This window comes from Bos mutus, chromosome 10 (assembly GCF_027580195.1).
Source record: "Bos mutus isolate GX-2022 chromosome 10, NWIPB_WYAK_1.1, whole genome shotgun sequence".
Classification (NCBI taxonomy): Eukaryota; Metazoa; Chordata; class Mammalia; order Artiodactyla; family Bovidae; genus Bos; species Bos mutus.
Genome location: NC_091626.1, coordinates 26,544,306 through 26,561,729, shown reverse-complemented (window position 1 = coordinate 26,561,729; position 17,424 = coordinate 26,544,306). Strand labels below are relative to the sequence as shown.

At 40.3% G+C, this 17,424-nt stretch overlaps 1 protein-coding gene across 1 annotated transcript; it reads right to left on the bottom strand.

The window, feature by feature from the left end:
• Positions 1–1,667: 1,667 nt before the first annotated feature.
• Positions 1,668–7,695, bottom strand: ADAM20 (ADAM metallopeptidase domain 20). The gene is given in 2 exon segments (XM_005911951.3): positions 1,668–2,954; positions 2,957–7,695. Coding segments are annotated over 2 exon segments (2,259 nt in total). The 5' UTR covers positions 4,089–7,695; the 3' UTR covers positions 1,668–1,827.
• Positions 7,696–17,424: the final 9,729 nt, after the last annotated feature.

Genomic DNA, 17,424 nt, shown 5'->3' with positions numbered 1-17,424 from the left:
CAGAGTCACCAAATGGGTCATATTTTTGCCTTGGGACAAAGCTAAAGTCCCAGTGGAAATAAAAGCTGCCACCTGGGCATTTGGGGATCCTTGGATCCCTGCAGTAGCAAGAAGAGGTCACAGTCTTGACAGGCATAGCTGAGCCTAATCATAGGAGGTAGGGCAGGGGTGTGGAAGCCAGGTGGTCTCAGGTGCCTCTTCTTATCCTCCAGCTCTACTGTGACTGTGACTGGATAGATTCAGCAATCCCAGCCTGAGAAAGGCAATGTGATCAGACGTTCGGGGACTTTAAAGATAAGGACCTGGGTAATGACACAGGGTGAATATCCCGCCCAAACCATAAGAATGCTCTCTAGAGATGAGGGAAACTAGAAGGCATAGTGGAGAGAGGCAGTAACAATCAACTTCAGCTCCAAAACCAACACAGTAGTAGGGTTCATGCTTCATCCCACTAACTTCCCTCTTCTGTGGTTCCCCACAGGCAGAGGTGCCTGCCAGAATCCCGGAGAAGTTGTTCCAAAATATAGAAAGAGGGATGGTATGGGGAGGGAGGAGGGTTCAGGATGGGGAACACATGTATACCTGTAGTGGATTCATTTTGATATATGGCAAAACCAATACAATATTGTAAAGTTAAAAAATAAAATTAAAAAAATATATAGAAAGAAAAGCTGATCAGAGCAGTGTAAAGGTCAGATTGTGGAATTTCCAAATCAGCACCTTCATCCTCCTTCCAGGAAAGTCTTGCTGACCAGCTGCTGGAATTATCAGCATAGAGCCTCCAGATATTAGCTCTCTGGGTCAGCCTCAGTTGCTGAGGTGCACGGCCAAGCTCTTGGTCTTCCTGGAGCACCCACATCCAGTGAATGGGCAAGGGGAAAGTATGAAGACCAGGCCATTTTAGCCCAATTCAAGACTAGTCTGTCAGGTAATATTCATTCCAGAGCTTGCTGCCAGGTTGGCCAAGGCTGAAAGAGTAGTATAATTTCTCACCTGTACAGCTAACTTCCTCCACCCAATTCAAACTATCACAATGAACTAACTACTGAAAGCACCTTGCAGCCACAGGGCCAAGGGAACAAAAGAAAGAAGTTGGTTCATTCAAGTACTGGTGATTTCAGGAGGTCCTCTGCAAAGCAGGGACCAAGACTTCTAAGGAGGTCAAGTGACCAACTGCTGCTGGTGCTCCAGCAACTCAGAGGAGAACCACACTGCTAACCCCAGAGCTACAACAGTGACCTTTCAAAGCATCACTGGTCAACTGGTGCTTGTACTTCTAATGAAGAATGAGGGTGATTCTAACAGAGTCAACAAAACTGGAATCCAAAACCAAACTTGGCTACCAAAATGACAGAGTAACTTTCAGCACACAAGAAGGTAAACTCCCTTCTCTCTTCAGCCATCATTCCAGGCTACTTTTACTGGCCCCTCCCTGGCACAGATTCCCAGAAAAGAGCAGGCCAAACAGAAATAGGGTATATAGTGGCACATCTTGGACATGACATTTTAAGAGTACAAAGGTGGGAAGATGTTTACAACTGATAGACATTAGGTTACAAATGAGACTTTCCCGTGCCTTTGCTCAGGAAACATAAAGAAATGACTTCCAGAGGGAAAAAATGAACTTTTAATATTGCTTAGCACACTGAGGAGTAAGTTAAGAACATGATAAGAATCCTTCAGTGAAATATTACTGCTTATGATCCTGCCATAAGAGATCCTTAAATTTTTCTTGAAGCAGTCAGACAGGCCCTAATGCTCCTCTACTATTTAAAAGAAAAGCCAGGGATTTTTTTTTTTTTTTCCTTTGTGAATGAAGTAGGAGCCTTAGTCACTTTCTTCCTCCGTCTCCTCTTCTTCAGTATCCTCTTCCTCCATCATTTCTGGCTCCTTTTTCTTTTTACGCTTCTTACAAAGCACAAGGAAGCAACATACAAATAAACAAATCAAAGGAATAAGCCACAGTAACATGTGAGTGTTCTTTTCCATTTTTGTGTCTTCCGCCTGTTCTGCCTCTTCGGCCTCTTCTTCCTCCTCTCCCTCTCCTTCCTCATCTCCTTGGGGATTACCCGGTGGGCCACTACTATTACTACCTCCACTGCCTTCATCCTTGCAGTAGGGAGGTGCCCATCCGGGGTTGCAATGGCACTCTTGCTTATTATTGCAGACCCCCTTCATGTGGCAGGTCTTAGGCTGACAGGCTTGTGGCTCAGGAACCATACTGACACACCTGCTGTGAACACAGATCTTTTTTTGACCACACATTGTGCCGTCCTTCACCTGGCCGATATCAGGTATGGACATTCCGACATGATAGTCGGTGCCCCAGCAAGTGGTGTCATTGACTTGAAACTGATGCACTGTGGAATGTTCCATCAGATTTGGGATGACTCCCACATTTTCACACTGAACTCTCCCACACAGGATATCAGGGACTTCACATTTCATGTACTCTGTGTTGCTGATACCACAGTGACCAAATCGATTTCCTTGGGTGTTGATTTCTTTGTAGCAACTCTGAGATGCACTCCTTGCATCTTTGCCAAAAATCTCCCTGCACTGTTCATCATGGTTAGCACAGTTCTTTTTATAGCAGTAGGCACTGTCACTACAGGGAATCCCATCCTGCACAAATACATCTTCTGGGCACTGATGCGATGTCCCATTGCACCACTCTGGAAGGTCACATTCATTGACCTGTTTTCTGCACAAGGTCCCTGCTGACCTGACCTTGCAGTTTTTACAGCAAGACCCAAAAGCACAAGCAGCTCCAGGCTTCAGAGCGCAATTCGGCAGACAGCAGGGATCACGTGCACACTGCCCTATGGTTCCACAGTCACACTCCTCTCCTTCTTCGACCACTAGGTTCCCACAATACTTTATCCTAAAGATATTCTCTGGATTTGGAGGAGAGAAGAGACAAAGTCCATTCCTCATCACATTGTCCCAAAACTCGCATAACTGCAGTTGCTGAATTTACTCGTTACCGATCTGGCAGGATACATTATGCAAAACTGAAGTTCACACACACAAAATTCAGTATCATGCAGCATACCTAAATTATGACCAAGTTCATGGGTAACAGTAAGCCCAAAAGCATACAGACTCTCATCTTCGAAAACCATAACTCCACTATTAAGAGGATTCTGGCATACTCCAGCAACAAAGGCAACTCCAAGCGTAGGGTCAAATGATTTCTTTATGAAAAGATGGGCTGCATCATGTGGCAGTCGCTTATCAAGGTTAAAAAACTTCCAAACAGCAAAATCCTCCAACATATTCTCTATGTCATCAGTGGCAATTTGGTTTATTTCAGTCCAGATTTCAAGCCCAGTTAAAATTACATCAACTGCCAAAGGGCGATACAGGCTATTTATTATGTTGACAGCATTAGCTATATCATTTTGTACTACTGACACATTGCTTCCTGAGAAAATGTATCGAAGATTGTCCACAATCACTACCAGCTCAAGAAACCGCAAGTGGGTCCACCAGCCTGTGTAAGAACTTTGCTTCAGGGTGAAATTATGCAACTCCAATTGGCGTGCTATTTCCTCTTCTGTTAACCCACATCTCATACGTGGGAACTGAGTATCATCGATGTCTATTCTATATACCCAGTGTTCAAATGTGGCGGAAGACCTAACTGGTTCAATTTCATAAGCAAGATCATTTATCTGCAGTATTCCTCGAAAACCTCCAGAACAGGTACTGAGGGCAACCAGAGACTTGGGAGCACCCTCCACATAACCATGATAGTAGCAGTCATCAGGAACAAAAGGCTGATCCTGCTGCAGGGAACGCTGGTCTGTGTAGGTGAACACTGGGAGGGGCCTGGAAACCAAGAACTTCTTGACCTTCATGTGGGCGATGTGTCTTTGGCCCCCAAATCGCAGGCTATAGGAGAGCCAGCCTGGAACCTTTGCATTTCTGCCCCAGCCAGTCACCTTCAAGGGGATCACCAACTCTGGGGAAGAGAAGTGCTGGGAGGGCCTGGCCTGAGAGTGACCAGAAATGAACAGACACACCCCAAACCAGAGCAGCAGGGGAGTGACTCTGAAGTGTACCAGGGCCTCACCCACTGTCATTATGGAGCCACCTGCTCAGGACAGAAGAGGGCAGGGCATCAGGCACTGCTGGTCTGGCTCCTCCCTCTCAGCTGTTGAGGGTGCAGGGATGAGCTTTATGGATCTGTGTCCTGGAAGAACTGGCCCATCAAAGCTGCAACGCTGAAGTGAAAATAGAAAGAAGATCTAGGAGAGGGTGGTTGGGGCAGAGAGGGTAGGGGAGAGAGGGAGAGAGAGGGAGAGAAAGAAAGTGATTTCAATTGGGACAAGGCTTGAATCAATAAAATTCTGGAGTCTGTCTCATATATGTAAGGGCAAGGGATAAGGGAAGAGCAGGTTTACAGGGAAAGAAATGCAGGAAATTCATCATAGATGGGTAATTGTTGAATCCTGTTGTAATATAAGGACTCATTAATATACTATTCTCTAAGCATGAACACTGGCATGACATTTCTCATTTTAGAAAGATTGACGTCTGACTCCCAATTTACTCCCCACCCAAAGTCGACTGGTACTCTGCTAGCTTCAGTAAGCATGTGGACAGCCCATCCAAAACTCACCATTTTTTGGTTTCTTTATTCAGACAGTTTGCTCCATCTCCCCTTCTCTTCTACAGACATCTTATCTAGCTCCCATTCTGTTTGAGGTAAGCAGTCAAAGTAAGTCTCACTTAAGGGACTCATTAGTTTCGGGAGCCCAATCCAGACAAACATGTAATTTGTAACACACTTTCATCTGCAGAAAACCCCTGGACCTTCCAAGGAAGGCAGCTATGTTGACAAAGTAATAGGAATGAGACTGTTATCTGGGGACAAGTCAACAACCCAGTTGCCTCTAATCACAGCATGGAAGCAGCAGCCTTCTCTGCACCTAGCCCAGCTGCATCATGTTCTCAATCATAAGAGACTCACCGTGGCTGTGTTTAGATATATTCCATTCTATATTTTACATGCACGGTGAGTTAGCTGAATTCTCTAGAGAATGTTAGACCGAAGAATTTAAATCTAGAGTCAGTTCACTAAAAGATTCAGAGATCACAATTTGAATGGACTTACTTCATATCTGTTGAAAACATAAATTTTAACTCAAGTAAAAGCTAATTTTCTTCATTTGCTGACTTTCAGTTAAAAGTATCAATAATTTCCTTAACATTTGAAAACAACAGATTTTAAAAAATTGGAGACACATCAGAACATACACTGGTGGCTGAATATTCTAAACACAGACACAAATGGGGTTGACAGTAGAGAGCATAAAAATACTCTCAGTAGTACAATGTCAAGAACATCTGGATAGTCCTAGATACTTTGCCAGAACTAATGGATAGCTCCTGGAAGCCAAGTATACTAGATGCAACTTCTAAGGGAAAGCATCTCTGATATAGGTCAAATCCTAATGACCAGATTTCCTTTCCATGTCTCCCTTCATGATATCCTTGGTATCTGCTACAGATCTGGGGACATTAAGATGGAAATGCATGAGGTGAAAGAGGACTATTAGAAACAAATCACTGTAAAGAGGAAAATAACTTATATTAAGTAATCTCATCAGAAATAGGACGTGGTGACGAGAAACTTTCAACCCCGAGGGTCTTTACGTCTACCCGGCTTTGTCACTGTTGTACCGTTCAATACGACGGACTGCTGCACGCCAAAGCCCTTCCTCTCCTTCCTGCCAGCACTGCCCGCACTTCAAGTAGTGTCAGAATCTTCCTTGGCATCAGTAATTAACTCTTTCTTCCATGCCAGCAGCTACTTCAACTCCTCAAAACCTCTATCTTACTTTGTCTCCACTCACTTTTAGTCACAGCTAATTCAGGGTTTCTTACACTTAGGTCACAAACCATTCAGGGTCATGAGAAGAATGTAATGAGCCACAATTAAATAAAACAACAGAAAATACGAGACAGCATCACACAAATCATTTATCACCTCCTATATATCACCTGTCACCACAGAAGCTATTAGCAGAACTCTGCTGACATAGCTTATACTGATTATCAACTATTTTCTGAGTCCTAACGCTAAAGTTTATACTTTGTTTATGGAGCTAGAGATGGGAACTGGCACATTATATTTCCCCATTTCTAGCTGGATTCCTGAAAAATGCTGTCAAGAAAAGCCTGAGAGGGAGAATAAAAAGCAAAAGGGAAGGACAAGAGGCTCTTCCTGTTTGCCTGCTGTTACTGTCAGTGACCTTCCCCGTACACCCAGAATGGTCTCTTGCTCTGGTGCTGAGAGTCAGTTACCACATTCTAGAACCAGCTCCATCAATCCTACCAAAGGCACCTAGTGTCAATGCCCCCTGCCAGAGGGCTCAGAACCAGATGTACAGAGCCATCTTCCAGTACTGTGGGCAACCCATACCAGCCAGCCAGTATCTCTTTCTCAGATGTTTCAGGCTATACCACAAAGCTCCCTGATAACGGGTTTGATATGCTCCATGAGAGGAGTAACCCTCTGTCTCTTAGATCTGTGTCAGAGTCCTGGCGGACCTTCTTCCAAGTCCCTAAGGAACCAGTACCAGCTCAATATTACCTAATAGGAAGTACAGCTATCAACTCCACACTACTTTTCTGAGTTCCTAAATTACCAGCATCACCTGGGCTGGTAGTGCTCTATCTTCTACTGTCCAGGTCCAGACCTATGAGGCCACTGTGAGAGCTTCTAGGTTATGAAAACCGCCATCTCTTCCCTTCGTTCCCACAATCTCAGGGGTGCAACTCTCTGTGGTAATTCATACTTCTCTGTACCTCCGTGTTCCCTTTTTACCTTTTTGGCTCTCTAATACTTTTCCAAGAATTTTTATAGTAATTACTCTTGGTGGATTTTTCTTTTCTGGACTAGATCTTGACAAATACATACAGCACTTGGTACCAAGAGTGCTGCCGAGAGAGATAGATAAACTGGGTCTCTGGGATTCGCTTAGGTATGTCCATGGCCTTAACACACTGCTGAACTCCTGTTGAATGGGGGATGGGCTCATAATAACATCACAATTAGTTAAATTTCTCCTCACTGTTGATTGTGATGAAGTGCCCTATTGAAGCAAGTGTGTGGCGGACCAAGGGAAGGCTGTGATGTTGCCTAGAAATATCTCAAAGACTGAGGGGTGGAATGGGTGTATTAAATTCTAATGGACATTTTGCACAATGAGGCTCAAGGCTCTAAGGTCTCAGCTCAGATTGCTGATAACAGGAGACTTAAAAAAAAAAAAAATCTCTCCTTTAGCCACAGAGCGAACTTCAAAGAAAACCAGAATTTAACTGTGGAGTTTCAGAATCACAGCATAAGTTGAATACCAAGATTTGCCAAGACTGTAGCGGGAAATCCGATTGAGACAAAAAAAACACAAAAAAACTTTGACCTTGATAATGGGAGTTCCAGGTCGACTGGATTGGTTCTGAGTATCTAGATCCTCCCAAGACACCTGACATTCCTCTACCAGAGAAGGTGCCTAGACTCCTCTTGTCTGAGAAGCCTAGCCACCTTTAGCTAGAGACCCTGTGATTATCTCAGCTGGGGAAGTTATCCCACCAGGGCATGTCTAGTATCCTCAAGACATACTCCTACTGCCCTTTAATGGCTCTAAATGCAAACCAGAATCTAATTCAATATGCTACAGAGGAAAAGGTTCTTTCCTCTGAATTGAGAGGAAAGAACTTCTACTCAAAATAATGACAATAGTTTACTAATTTATATTGACAAAAGAAAGGAAACAAACCATATTAATAGCAGAAACGATGAAGTCATTACAGAGATAAAGATATATTCAATATGATAAAATTCAGCAGGAGTTTGTATCTTCTTAACAAATAGCTTTGAAATATATAAAGCAAACACCAACAGAACAAAAAGGAGAAATAGAAAAAATTAGAAAAAATAGAAAAGGAGAAATAGAAAAATTCAAAATCTACTTGTAGGTGTTAACATACTTTCTTTCAGCAACAAATACAGCAACAAAACTTAAAAGAGTTAAGTAGAAGATTTAAGCAAACTTAATCAAATTAACCTAACTGAAACAGGCTTCCCAGGTGGCCCTAGTGGTAAGAACCCACTTGCCAATGCAGAAGACATAAGAGACGTGGTTCAATCCCTGGGTCTGGAAGATCTCCTGGAGGAGGGCATGGCAACCCACTGCAGTATTCTTGCCTGGAGAATCCCATGAACAGAGAAGACTGGCAGGCTACAGTCCATAGGGTTGCAAAGAGTCAGACATGACTGAAGCAACTTGGCACACAAGCACACACATGATATTTACCAAAACAGACAATATTTACAGTCATAAAGGAAGTCTTAACAAATGCTAAAAATAAAAACTGCTTAAGGTTCCTTGCTTGCAGAATTAAAATTGTGTAAAGAAGAAAAACAAACTAGAAAATAGTAATTTGCTTCAAAGTTAAAGAACAGCCATGATCCAAACATGGTTTAAATGTATAACTGTAAATATTTTGGTCTGAATGAAAATATAACATATTATATTTGTATAATGGAGTTAAAGCAAAAGCTTACATGAAAATTTCTGGCTTTGGGGATACTAGTAGGAAAGGAGAAAGACTAAAAATACTTTGTATAAGATATAATGTCACAAAACTTGAAAGATAACAGCTAATCAATCTTTAACAGCAGAATTAAAAAACAGAGTACCAAAGACATAAAAAACAAACACTGAAAAGAAAATTAAAGTCAAGTTCCTTGTGAAGAACTGACACACACCTACCAGTGATGATCAAGGACTACCCTGGAGAATCGAACTGCGGGCTCCTGCATTGCAGGTGGATTCTTTACCAGCTGAGCTACCTGGGAAGCCCAACTTTTCACAAAGACTTAAAAACAATGACCATATAAACAACTTTATATCGATAAATTTGAAAATTTTAGCAATATGGGAAAATTCCTTGATAAACCACACTAACAAACGTAACAAGAAATCTAAATGGTTCTATATTAACTAGAGGTTGGATCTATAGTAAAAATATAAATTAAAAATAATATATCTTTTCACAAAACCCCCAGTACAGTGGATTCTTCCAACTGTTTTTGGCAGTAATACAAATGACTGAATAGTAATAAATCAGAGATTATCCTTACAAGTTTTATTAATAAAGCTTCAATTGCTTCAACAATAGTAACCTGAGAGCAACTGTTTGAATCTGAAGGAATTACAAATGTCTGTGCTATGATAAAACCTTTAACTATACTGGGATAATGATACCAATTACACTTATATTTAACTCACCTGTTTCACATGTACAAGTGGGTTGATCCTGAAGAGTTACTATTGAGTTTCCTAAACTAGGCAGGGGTGATTGTATTTACACTTGCTATTTCAGTTGTGATTTCTTTACTAAATAAGCCAAATCTAATATGAAGGTAATTATGGAAGGCTGAAAGCAAAAGATAAAACATGTGGATAGTAAAAAGTAAAGAAAGTAGTCAATGTAAACATTATAAAAATAAATCTTATTAAAAGTTGACAAAATATTGACAGTAATAGAAAGGTATAAATCAAGTAGAGAAACATCCAGTATATGATTAAAAAAACAGGGACCATTCCACAGTGTTTTATATGCACATAACAGCATAGCTTCAAAACATACAAAGCATATGTTGAGAGTGAGAGATAATGGAGCAAGAGTTGAGAAATCAAAAAAAAAGAAAAATCCAGGATCATACATGAAGAAGTTTACCAAGAGTAAGCATGCAAAAAAAGTAAAGACATAGAAGAGTTAAACAATATTAATCAAATTGACCTTGATATATATAAAATACTATACTCAAAAACTGTAGAATACACATTATTTTCAAATGCATGTGGGACGTTTACCAAGATTGATGATCTTGGTAAAGATCATTGGTAAAGATCATTTGTGGCTTCTGCTAAGCCACAAAGCATCTACACAAAACTTAAAACATACAAATTGCACAGTGGGTACCCTTCCAATTTCCACTCTGACATGTAGATCTTGTACTCCCACTCTCACAAAAAGAAAAAACTACACTGAAAAGCAATGAGTTTTCTTCCGTTCACTTTAGTCATTCAGTCTTGTCAGACTCTTTGCAACCCCATGGACCACAGCACGCCAGACCTCCCTGTTCATCACCAGCTCCCGGAGTTCATCCAAACCCATGTTCATCGAGTCGGTGATGCCATCCAACCATCTCATCCTCTGTCGTCCCCTTCTCCTCCTGCCCTCAATCTTTTCCAGCATCAGGGTCTTTTCAAATGAGTCAGTTCTGCACATCAGGTGGCCAAAGTATTGGAGTTTCAGTTTCAACATTAGTCCTTCCAATGAACACCCAGGACTGATCTTCTTTAGGATGGACTCCTTGCAGTCCAAGGAAATCACAAGAGTCTTCTCCAACACCACAGTTGAAAAGCATCAATTCTTTGGCCCTCAGCTTTCTTTATAGTCCAACTATCACATCCATGCACGAGCAATGGAAAAACCATAGCCTTGACTAGATGGACCTTTGTTGGCAAAGTAATGTCTCTGCTTTTCAATATTTTGTCTAGGTTGGTCATAACTTTCCTTCCAAGGGGTAAACATCTTTTAATTTCATGGCTGCAATCACCATCTGCAGTGATTTTGGAGCCCAGAAAAATAAAGACAGCCACTGTTTCCACTGTTTCCCCATCTATTTGCCATGAAGGGATGGGACCAGATGCCATGATCTTCGTTTTCTGAATGTTGAGATTTAAGCCAATTTTTTTCACTCTCCTCTTTCCCTTTCATCAAGAGGCTCTTTAGTTCTTCTTCACTTTCTCCCATAAGGGTGGTGTCATCTGCACACCTGAGGTTATCGATATTTCTCCCGGCAATCTTGATTCCAGCTTGTGTTTCTTCCAGCTCAGCGTTTCTCATGACGTACTCTGCGTATAAGTTAAATAAGCAGGGTGACAATATACAGCCTTGATGTACTCTTTTTCCTATTTGGAACCAGTCTGTTGTTCCACGTCCAGTTCTAACTGTTGCTTCCTGACCTGCATACAGATTTCTAAAGAGGCAGGACAGGTGGTCTGGTATTCCCATCTCTTTCAGAATTTTGCACAGTTTATTGCGATCCACACAGTCAAAGGCTTTGGCATAGTCAATAAAGCAGAAATAGATGTTTTCCTGGAACTCTCTTGCTTTTCCCATGATCCAGCGGATCTTGGCAATTTGATCTCTGGTTCCTCTGCCTTTTCTAAAACCAGCTTGAACATCAGGAAGTTCACAGTTCACATATTGCTGAAGCCTGGCTTGGAGAATTTTGAGCATTACTTTACTAGTGTGTGAGATGAGTGCAACTGTATGGTAGTTTGAGCATTCTTTGGCATTGCCTTTCTTTGGGATTGGAATGAAAACTGACCTTTTCCAGTCCTGTGGCCACTGCTGAGTTTTCCAAATTTGCTGGCATATTGAGTGCAGCACTTTCACAGCATCATCTTTTAGGATTTGAAATAGCTCAACTGGAATTCCATCACCTCCACTAGCTTTGTTCGTAGTGATGCTTCCTAAGGCTCACTTGACTTCACATTCCAGGATGTCTGGCTCTAGGTGAGTAATCACACCATCATCATTATCTGGGTGGGGAAGATCTTTTTTGTACAGTTCTGTGTATTCTTGCCACATCTTATTAATATCTTCTGCTTCTGTTAGGTCCATACCATTTCTTTCCTTTATTGAAACCATTTTTGCATGAAATGTTCCCTTGGTATCTCTAATTTTCTTCTCTAGTCTTTCCCATTCTATTGTTTTCCTCTATTTCTTTGCATTGATTGCTGAGGAAGGCTTTCTTATCTCTCCTTGCTATTCTTTGCATTCAATGGGTCTATCTTTCCTTTTCTCCTTTGCTTTTGGCTTCTCTTCTTTTCACAGCTATCTGTAAGGCCTCCTCAGACAATTATTTTGCTTTTTGGCATTTCTTTTTCTTGGGGATGGTCTTGATTCCTGTTTTCTGTACAGAGAAATGAGGCCACAGGACCGACTGGAGAGACTGGCTAATACAGAGAATACAAATGAGCTTACCTGAAGCAGAGTGGCAGGAGCCAGTAACACATAAACAATGACTTCAGCAAATTTGTGAAGCCTAAGTGTAGACTACCACCAGTGTTCAAAACTCATGGGGGCCCATTATAAAGGGAGCTTCTGCACTGCCATAAGTCTGACCTCCTAGAAACCTACCATATTCTCACAGTAGAGACTAGGAAAAAATTCATCATGTTTGACCAAGAAATGTGACCTTTCTGATATATGGAAAGAGTTATAGTCACCATTTTGAAATACACCCGAAGTGTCCTCAAAGTAAAGGTCTACTCAACAAGGTAAAAGACTTCATTCACCATAGCCTTTTTCAACTTGAGGGAAGGGAAATTACCCAACTTCAGCTTCCTCCAGCCTTCTTATCTCACCTAGGGGAAGAAGGGTGCAGCTTAAATGCACGAAATTCACAGCCCAGAAGCACAAGACCATTATAAGACTGAGACCTCACCTTAAGACTAGAGAACGCTTCCCATCCTCCCACACCTTATACCATCTCAAAGGTGCTCCTGTAATAAGCAGATTATAACGGAAATAACTACAGGCATAGGCTCTATTTAAGGGGTTTCTCAGAAAATCCTAAGAGGACATGGGAAACAGACATAAGAACATTAGAGGAAATTGAAACCTCTGACACCTACACTAAAGGAAACAGTAAATACAGACTAACACCTAATCAGATAAACAATAAAGGCTTATTTACTTCAGTTTCCATTAAACTTCATATCTGGTTTTCAACAAAAAAGTTGCAAGGCATGCTAACAGGCAGGGGGAAAAACAAAACAGTCTGAAAGGAAAAAACAAGCAAAAGAACCAGAGTCAGATATGGCAGAGTTTTTTGGAATTATCTGGGAATTTAAAATAATTATGATCTATATGCTAAGGGTAACAGAAAAAGTTGACAACATGCAAGAAGAGATTAGTAACATAAACAGAAAGATGGTAAGAAAGAATCAAAAGGAAACCACAGAAATAAAAAACACTGTAACAGAACTGGTATATTTAAAATGGATAACCAACAACATCCTACTATATAGCACTGGGAACTCTGCTCAGTAAAATGTGGCAGCCTGGATGTGAGGGGAGTTTGGGGGAGAATGGATACATGCATATGTATGGCTGAGTCCCCCTGTCATCCACCTGAAACTATCACGACATTGTTAATTAGTTATACTCCAATATAAAAAGTTATAAAAAAAGACACTGTAACAGATAAGAATGTTTCTGATGGGCTCATGCTTAGACTGATGGGTCAAGGAAAGAATCAGTGAGCTTGCAGTCAGTTGGAAGGACTGATGCTGAAGCTGAAGCTCCAATACTTTGGCCACCTGCTGTGAAGAACGGACTCATTGGAAAAGACCCTGATGCTGCAAAAGATTGAAGGCAGGAGGAGAAGGGGACGACAGAGGATAAGATGGTTGGATGGCACCACTGACTTGACGGACATGAGTTTGAGCGAGCTCCAGGAGTTGGTGGACAGGGAAGCCTGGCATGCTACAGTCCATGGGGTTGCAAAGAGTTGGTCACGACTGAGCGACTGGACTGAACTGAACTGAACATCCAAACAATAGAATACTATTCAGTGCTTAAATAATAAAGCTACCAAGATATGGAAGGACACAAACAAACTTAAATGTATATTACTAAGTGAAAGAGCCAATCTGGAAAGGCTGTACATTGTAAGACTTTAACAATACAATATTCTAGAAAAGGCACAATTTTGGAGACAATAAAAACATCATTGTGGGTGGGGGGCAGAAATCAGTGGTTGAAGAGTTAGGTAAAGGAGGGTGAACAGGGCACAGAGGATTGTTACAGCAATAGAACTATTCCATATGCTACACTGGTGAATATATGTCATTATACATTTGTCCAAACCCAAATGATGTATAACATCAAGAGTGAACCCTAGTGTAAACTACAGACTTTGGATAATAATGACAAGTAATGCAGGTTCATCGATGATAACGAATGTGCCACTCAGATGCAGGATGTCGATGGTGGGGGAGACTATACTCATGTGCAGGCAGCAGGGTGTGGTATGTGAGAACACTGTACTTTTCACTCAATTTTGCTGTAAAAAAAACTGCTGTAAAAAAAAGACAATCTATTAAATATTTCAACAACAAAGAAAATTAAATAATATTTTGAATTAAAATAAAAACATATATCGCAATATGTAGAACACCACTAGAGCAATACTTAGAAGGAAAGTTATAGAATTACATGCCTAAATTAAGAAGTAATAGGGAGAAATATGCAGCAATACAATAATAGAAGGGGATTTCAATACCCTATTTTCATCATCTGGACAGAAAATCAACAGGGAAACATCAGACTTAAGGTACATGTGATATCTGATGGACTTATCATATATATATGCAGAACATTTCTTCAAAAACAGCAGAATACACATTCTTCTCAAGAGCACAGGGAACATTCTCCAGCACAGATTATATGCTGAGCCAAAAGCAAGTCTCAACAAATTTAAGAAAGTTAAAATCATATCAAGCATCTTTTCCAACCACTGTGGTATAAAACTAGAAATCAATTACAAAAAGAAAACTGGAAAATTCACAGATAAGTGGAGATCAAACAACATGCTATAACAACCAATGGGTCAAAGAAGAAATCAAAAAAATATCTTGAGAGAAATGAAAATGGAAAGACAACATACCAAAATTTACAGGATGCAGCAAAAGCAGTTCTAAGAGGAAAGTTCATGACAATAAGTGGCTACATTAAGAAACAAGAAAAATCTCAAATAAACAACCACCCTTTACACCTCAAGGAAACAGGAAAAGAACAAATTAACTCCAAAGTTCACAGATGGAAGCAAACAACAAAGATCAGAGTACAAATAAATGAAATAGAGACTAAACAGAAAATAGAAAAGACGAATAAAACTAAAAGTTTATTTTTTGAAAAGATAAACTAAAGAAAACTTTAGCTAGATTTATAAAGAAAAAAAGAAACAGCAGCCAAATAAAACTAGAAATGAAAGAGGAGATGTTATAACTGACACCACTGAAATACGAAAGATTGTAAGACAACAATATGAACAATCATATGTTAACAAAATGGACAATGTAGGGAAAAAATGGATAAATTCCTAGAAACACAATCTACCATCTACTCTGGCCACCTGACGTGAAGAGCTGACTCACTGGAAAAGACTCTGATGATGGGAAAGATTGAGGGCAAGAGGAGAAGGGGGTGACAAAGGATGAGATGGTTGGATGGCATCACCAACTCAATAGACATGAGCTTGAGCAAACTCCAGGAGACAGCGAAAGACAGGGAAGCCTGGCATGCTACAGTACATGGGGTCACGAAGAGTCAGACATGACTTAGCAACTGAATAACCACCATCTACCAAGACTGAATCATGAAGAAACAGAAAAGTTGGACAGATAATTACTAGTAAGGAGTGTGTGTTAGTCACTCAGTCATGTCTGGCTTTGCAACCACATGGACTGTATAGCTTGCCAGGTTCTTCTGTCCATGGAATTCTCCAGGCAAGAATACTAGAGTGGGTTGCCATTCCCTTCTCCAGGGGACCTTCCCAACCCAGGGATTGAATCCAGTTCTCCTGCATTGCAAGCATATTCTTTACCGTCCGAGTCACCAGGGAAGCCCCACTAGTTAGGAGACTGAATCAGTAATCTAAAGTGAGTGGAAGTCACTCATTCGTGTCCAACTCCTTGGGAACCCATGGACTATACAGTCCATGGGATTCTCCAGGCCAGAATACTGGAGTGGGTAGCCTATCCCTTCTCCAGGGATCTTCCCAATCCAGGAATCAAACTAGGGTCTCCTGCATTGCAGGCAGATTCTTTACCAGCGGAGCTACCAGGAGTAATCCAAGTAGTAATCCAAAACCTCTCAACAAAGAAAAGTCTAGAACCAGATGTCTTCACTGCTGAGTTTTACCAAACATTTAAAGAAGAATTAACACCAATTATTCTCAAACTTTTCCAAAAAATACAAAAGGAAGGAACATTTCCAAAGTCATTTTACAAAGACATCATTACCAATACCAAAAATAGACAAGGTCACTATAAGAAAACTACAATCCAATTCTCTCTAATGAATATCAATGCAAAAATACTCAATAAAGCAGCAAATCAAATTCAACAATATATTAAAAAGGTCATACAATATGATCAAGTGGGATTTATTCCAGGATAAGTCAGAGAGAGAGAGAGAGACAAATATTGTATGATCTCACTTATATGCAGAATCTAAAACCAAATCCAGTGATACAGAAAACAGATTGTATTTTCCAGAGGCAAGGGTTGGGGGTTGGGTACAATGGGTGAAGGGGTAAAAGATACAAACTTCCATTTATTTATAAGATAAAATAATCCTGAGGATATAACATACAGCATGGATACTACAGTTAACAATACTATATTGTATTCAAAAGTTAAGAGAATAGATCTTAAAAGTACTCATCATAAGAAAAAATATTTGTCATTATGTGTGGTAAAGGATCTTAACTAAACCTCTTGTGGTAATCATTTCACAGTATGTACACATATCAAATCATTATGTTGTATACCTAAAATTAATACAATGTTATATGTCAATTACATCTCAATTAAAAAAGAAACAATAAAGGTCTCAAATCAATTATCTCAATTTCCACCTCAAGAAACTAGAAAGATAACAGCAAATTAAATCCAAAGTAAATAGATTAAAGAAAGTAATAAACATCAGAGTGAAAACTAAGGAAATAAGAAACAGAAAACAGGACTTTCCTGGTGGTCTAGCAGTTAAGACTCCAGGTTTCTACCGCAAGTGGTGTGGGTTTGATCCTTGGTTAGGGAACTAAGATCCCACATGCCACATGGCCAGGCAACACACACACACATACACACACGGGGAGAGAGAGAGAGAGAGAGAGAAACAGAGAGAGAGAAACAAAGAGGGGGGAAAAAAAGTACACAAAAACAAATGCTGGCCTTTTTTTGACAAAGCCAGTAATAATCATACACCTCCAGTCATACTGATCAGAAAGAAAGACAAAAATTACCAACATGAGGAACGGTTGAAGGATGATGCCATGGTTTCTATGGTTACTGAAAGGATAATAAAAAATAATATGAACTTTGTGCCTATAAATTAGACAACTTAGAGATGAAATGGACACACTCTTTGAAAGACACAAACTGTGAAAGTTAACACAAGAGGAAATGGATGACCTAGATAGTCCTGTATCTTTCCAAGAAATTGAAATTGGAACTTAAAACTTTCCCACAAGGAGAACTCCAGACCCACACTGATTTTACTTATGAATACTATAAAAAAATACAAGAAAGAAAAAGAACA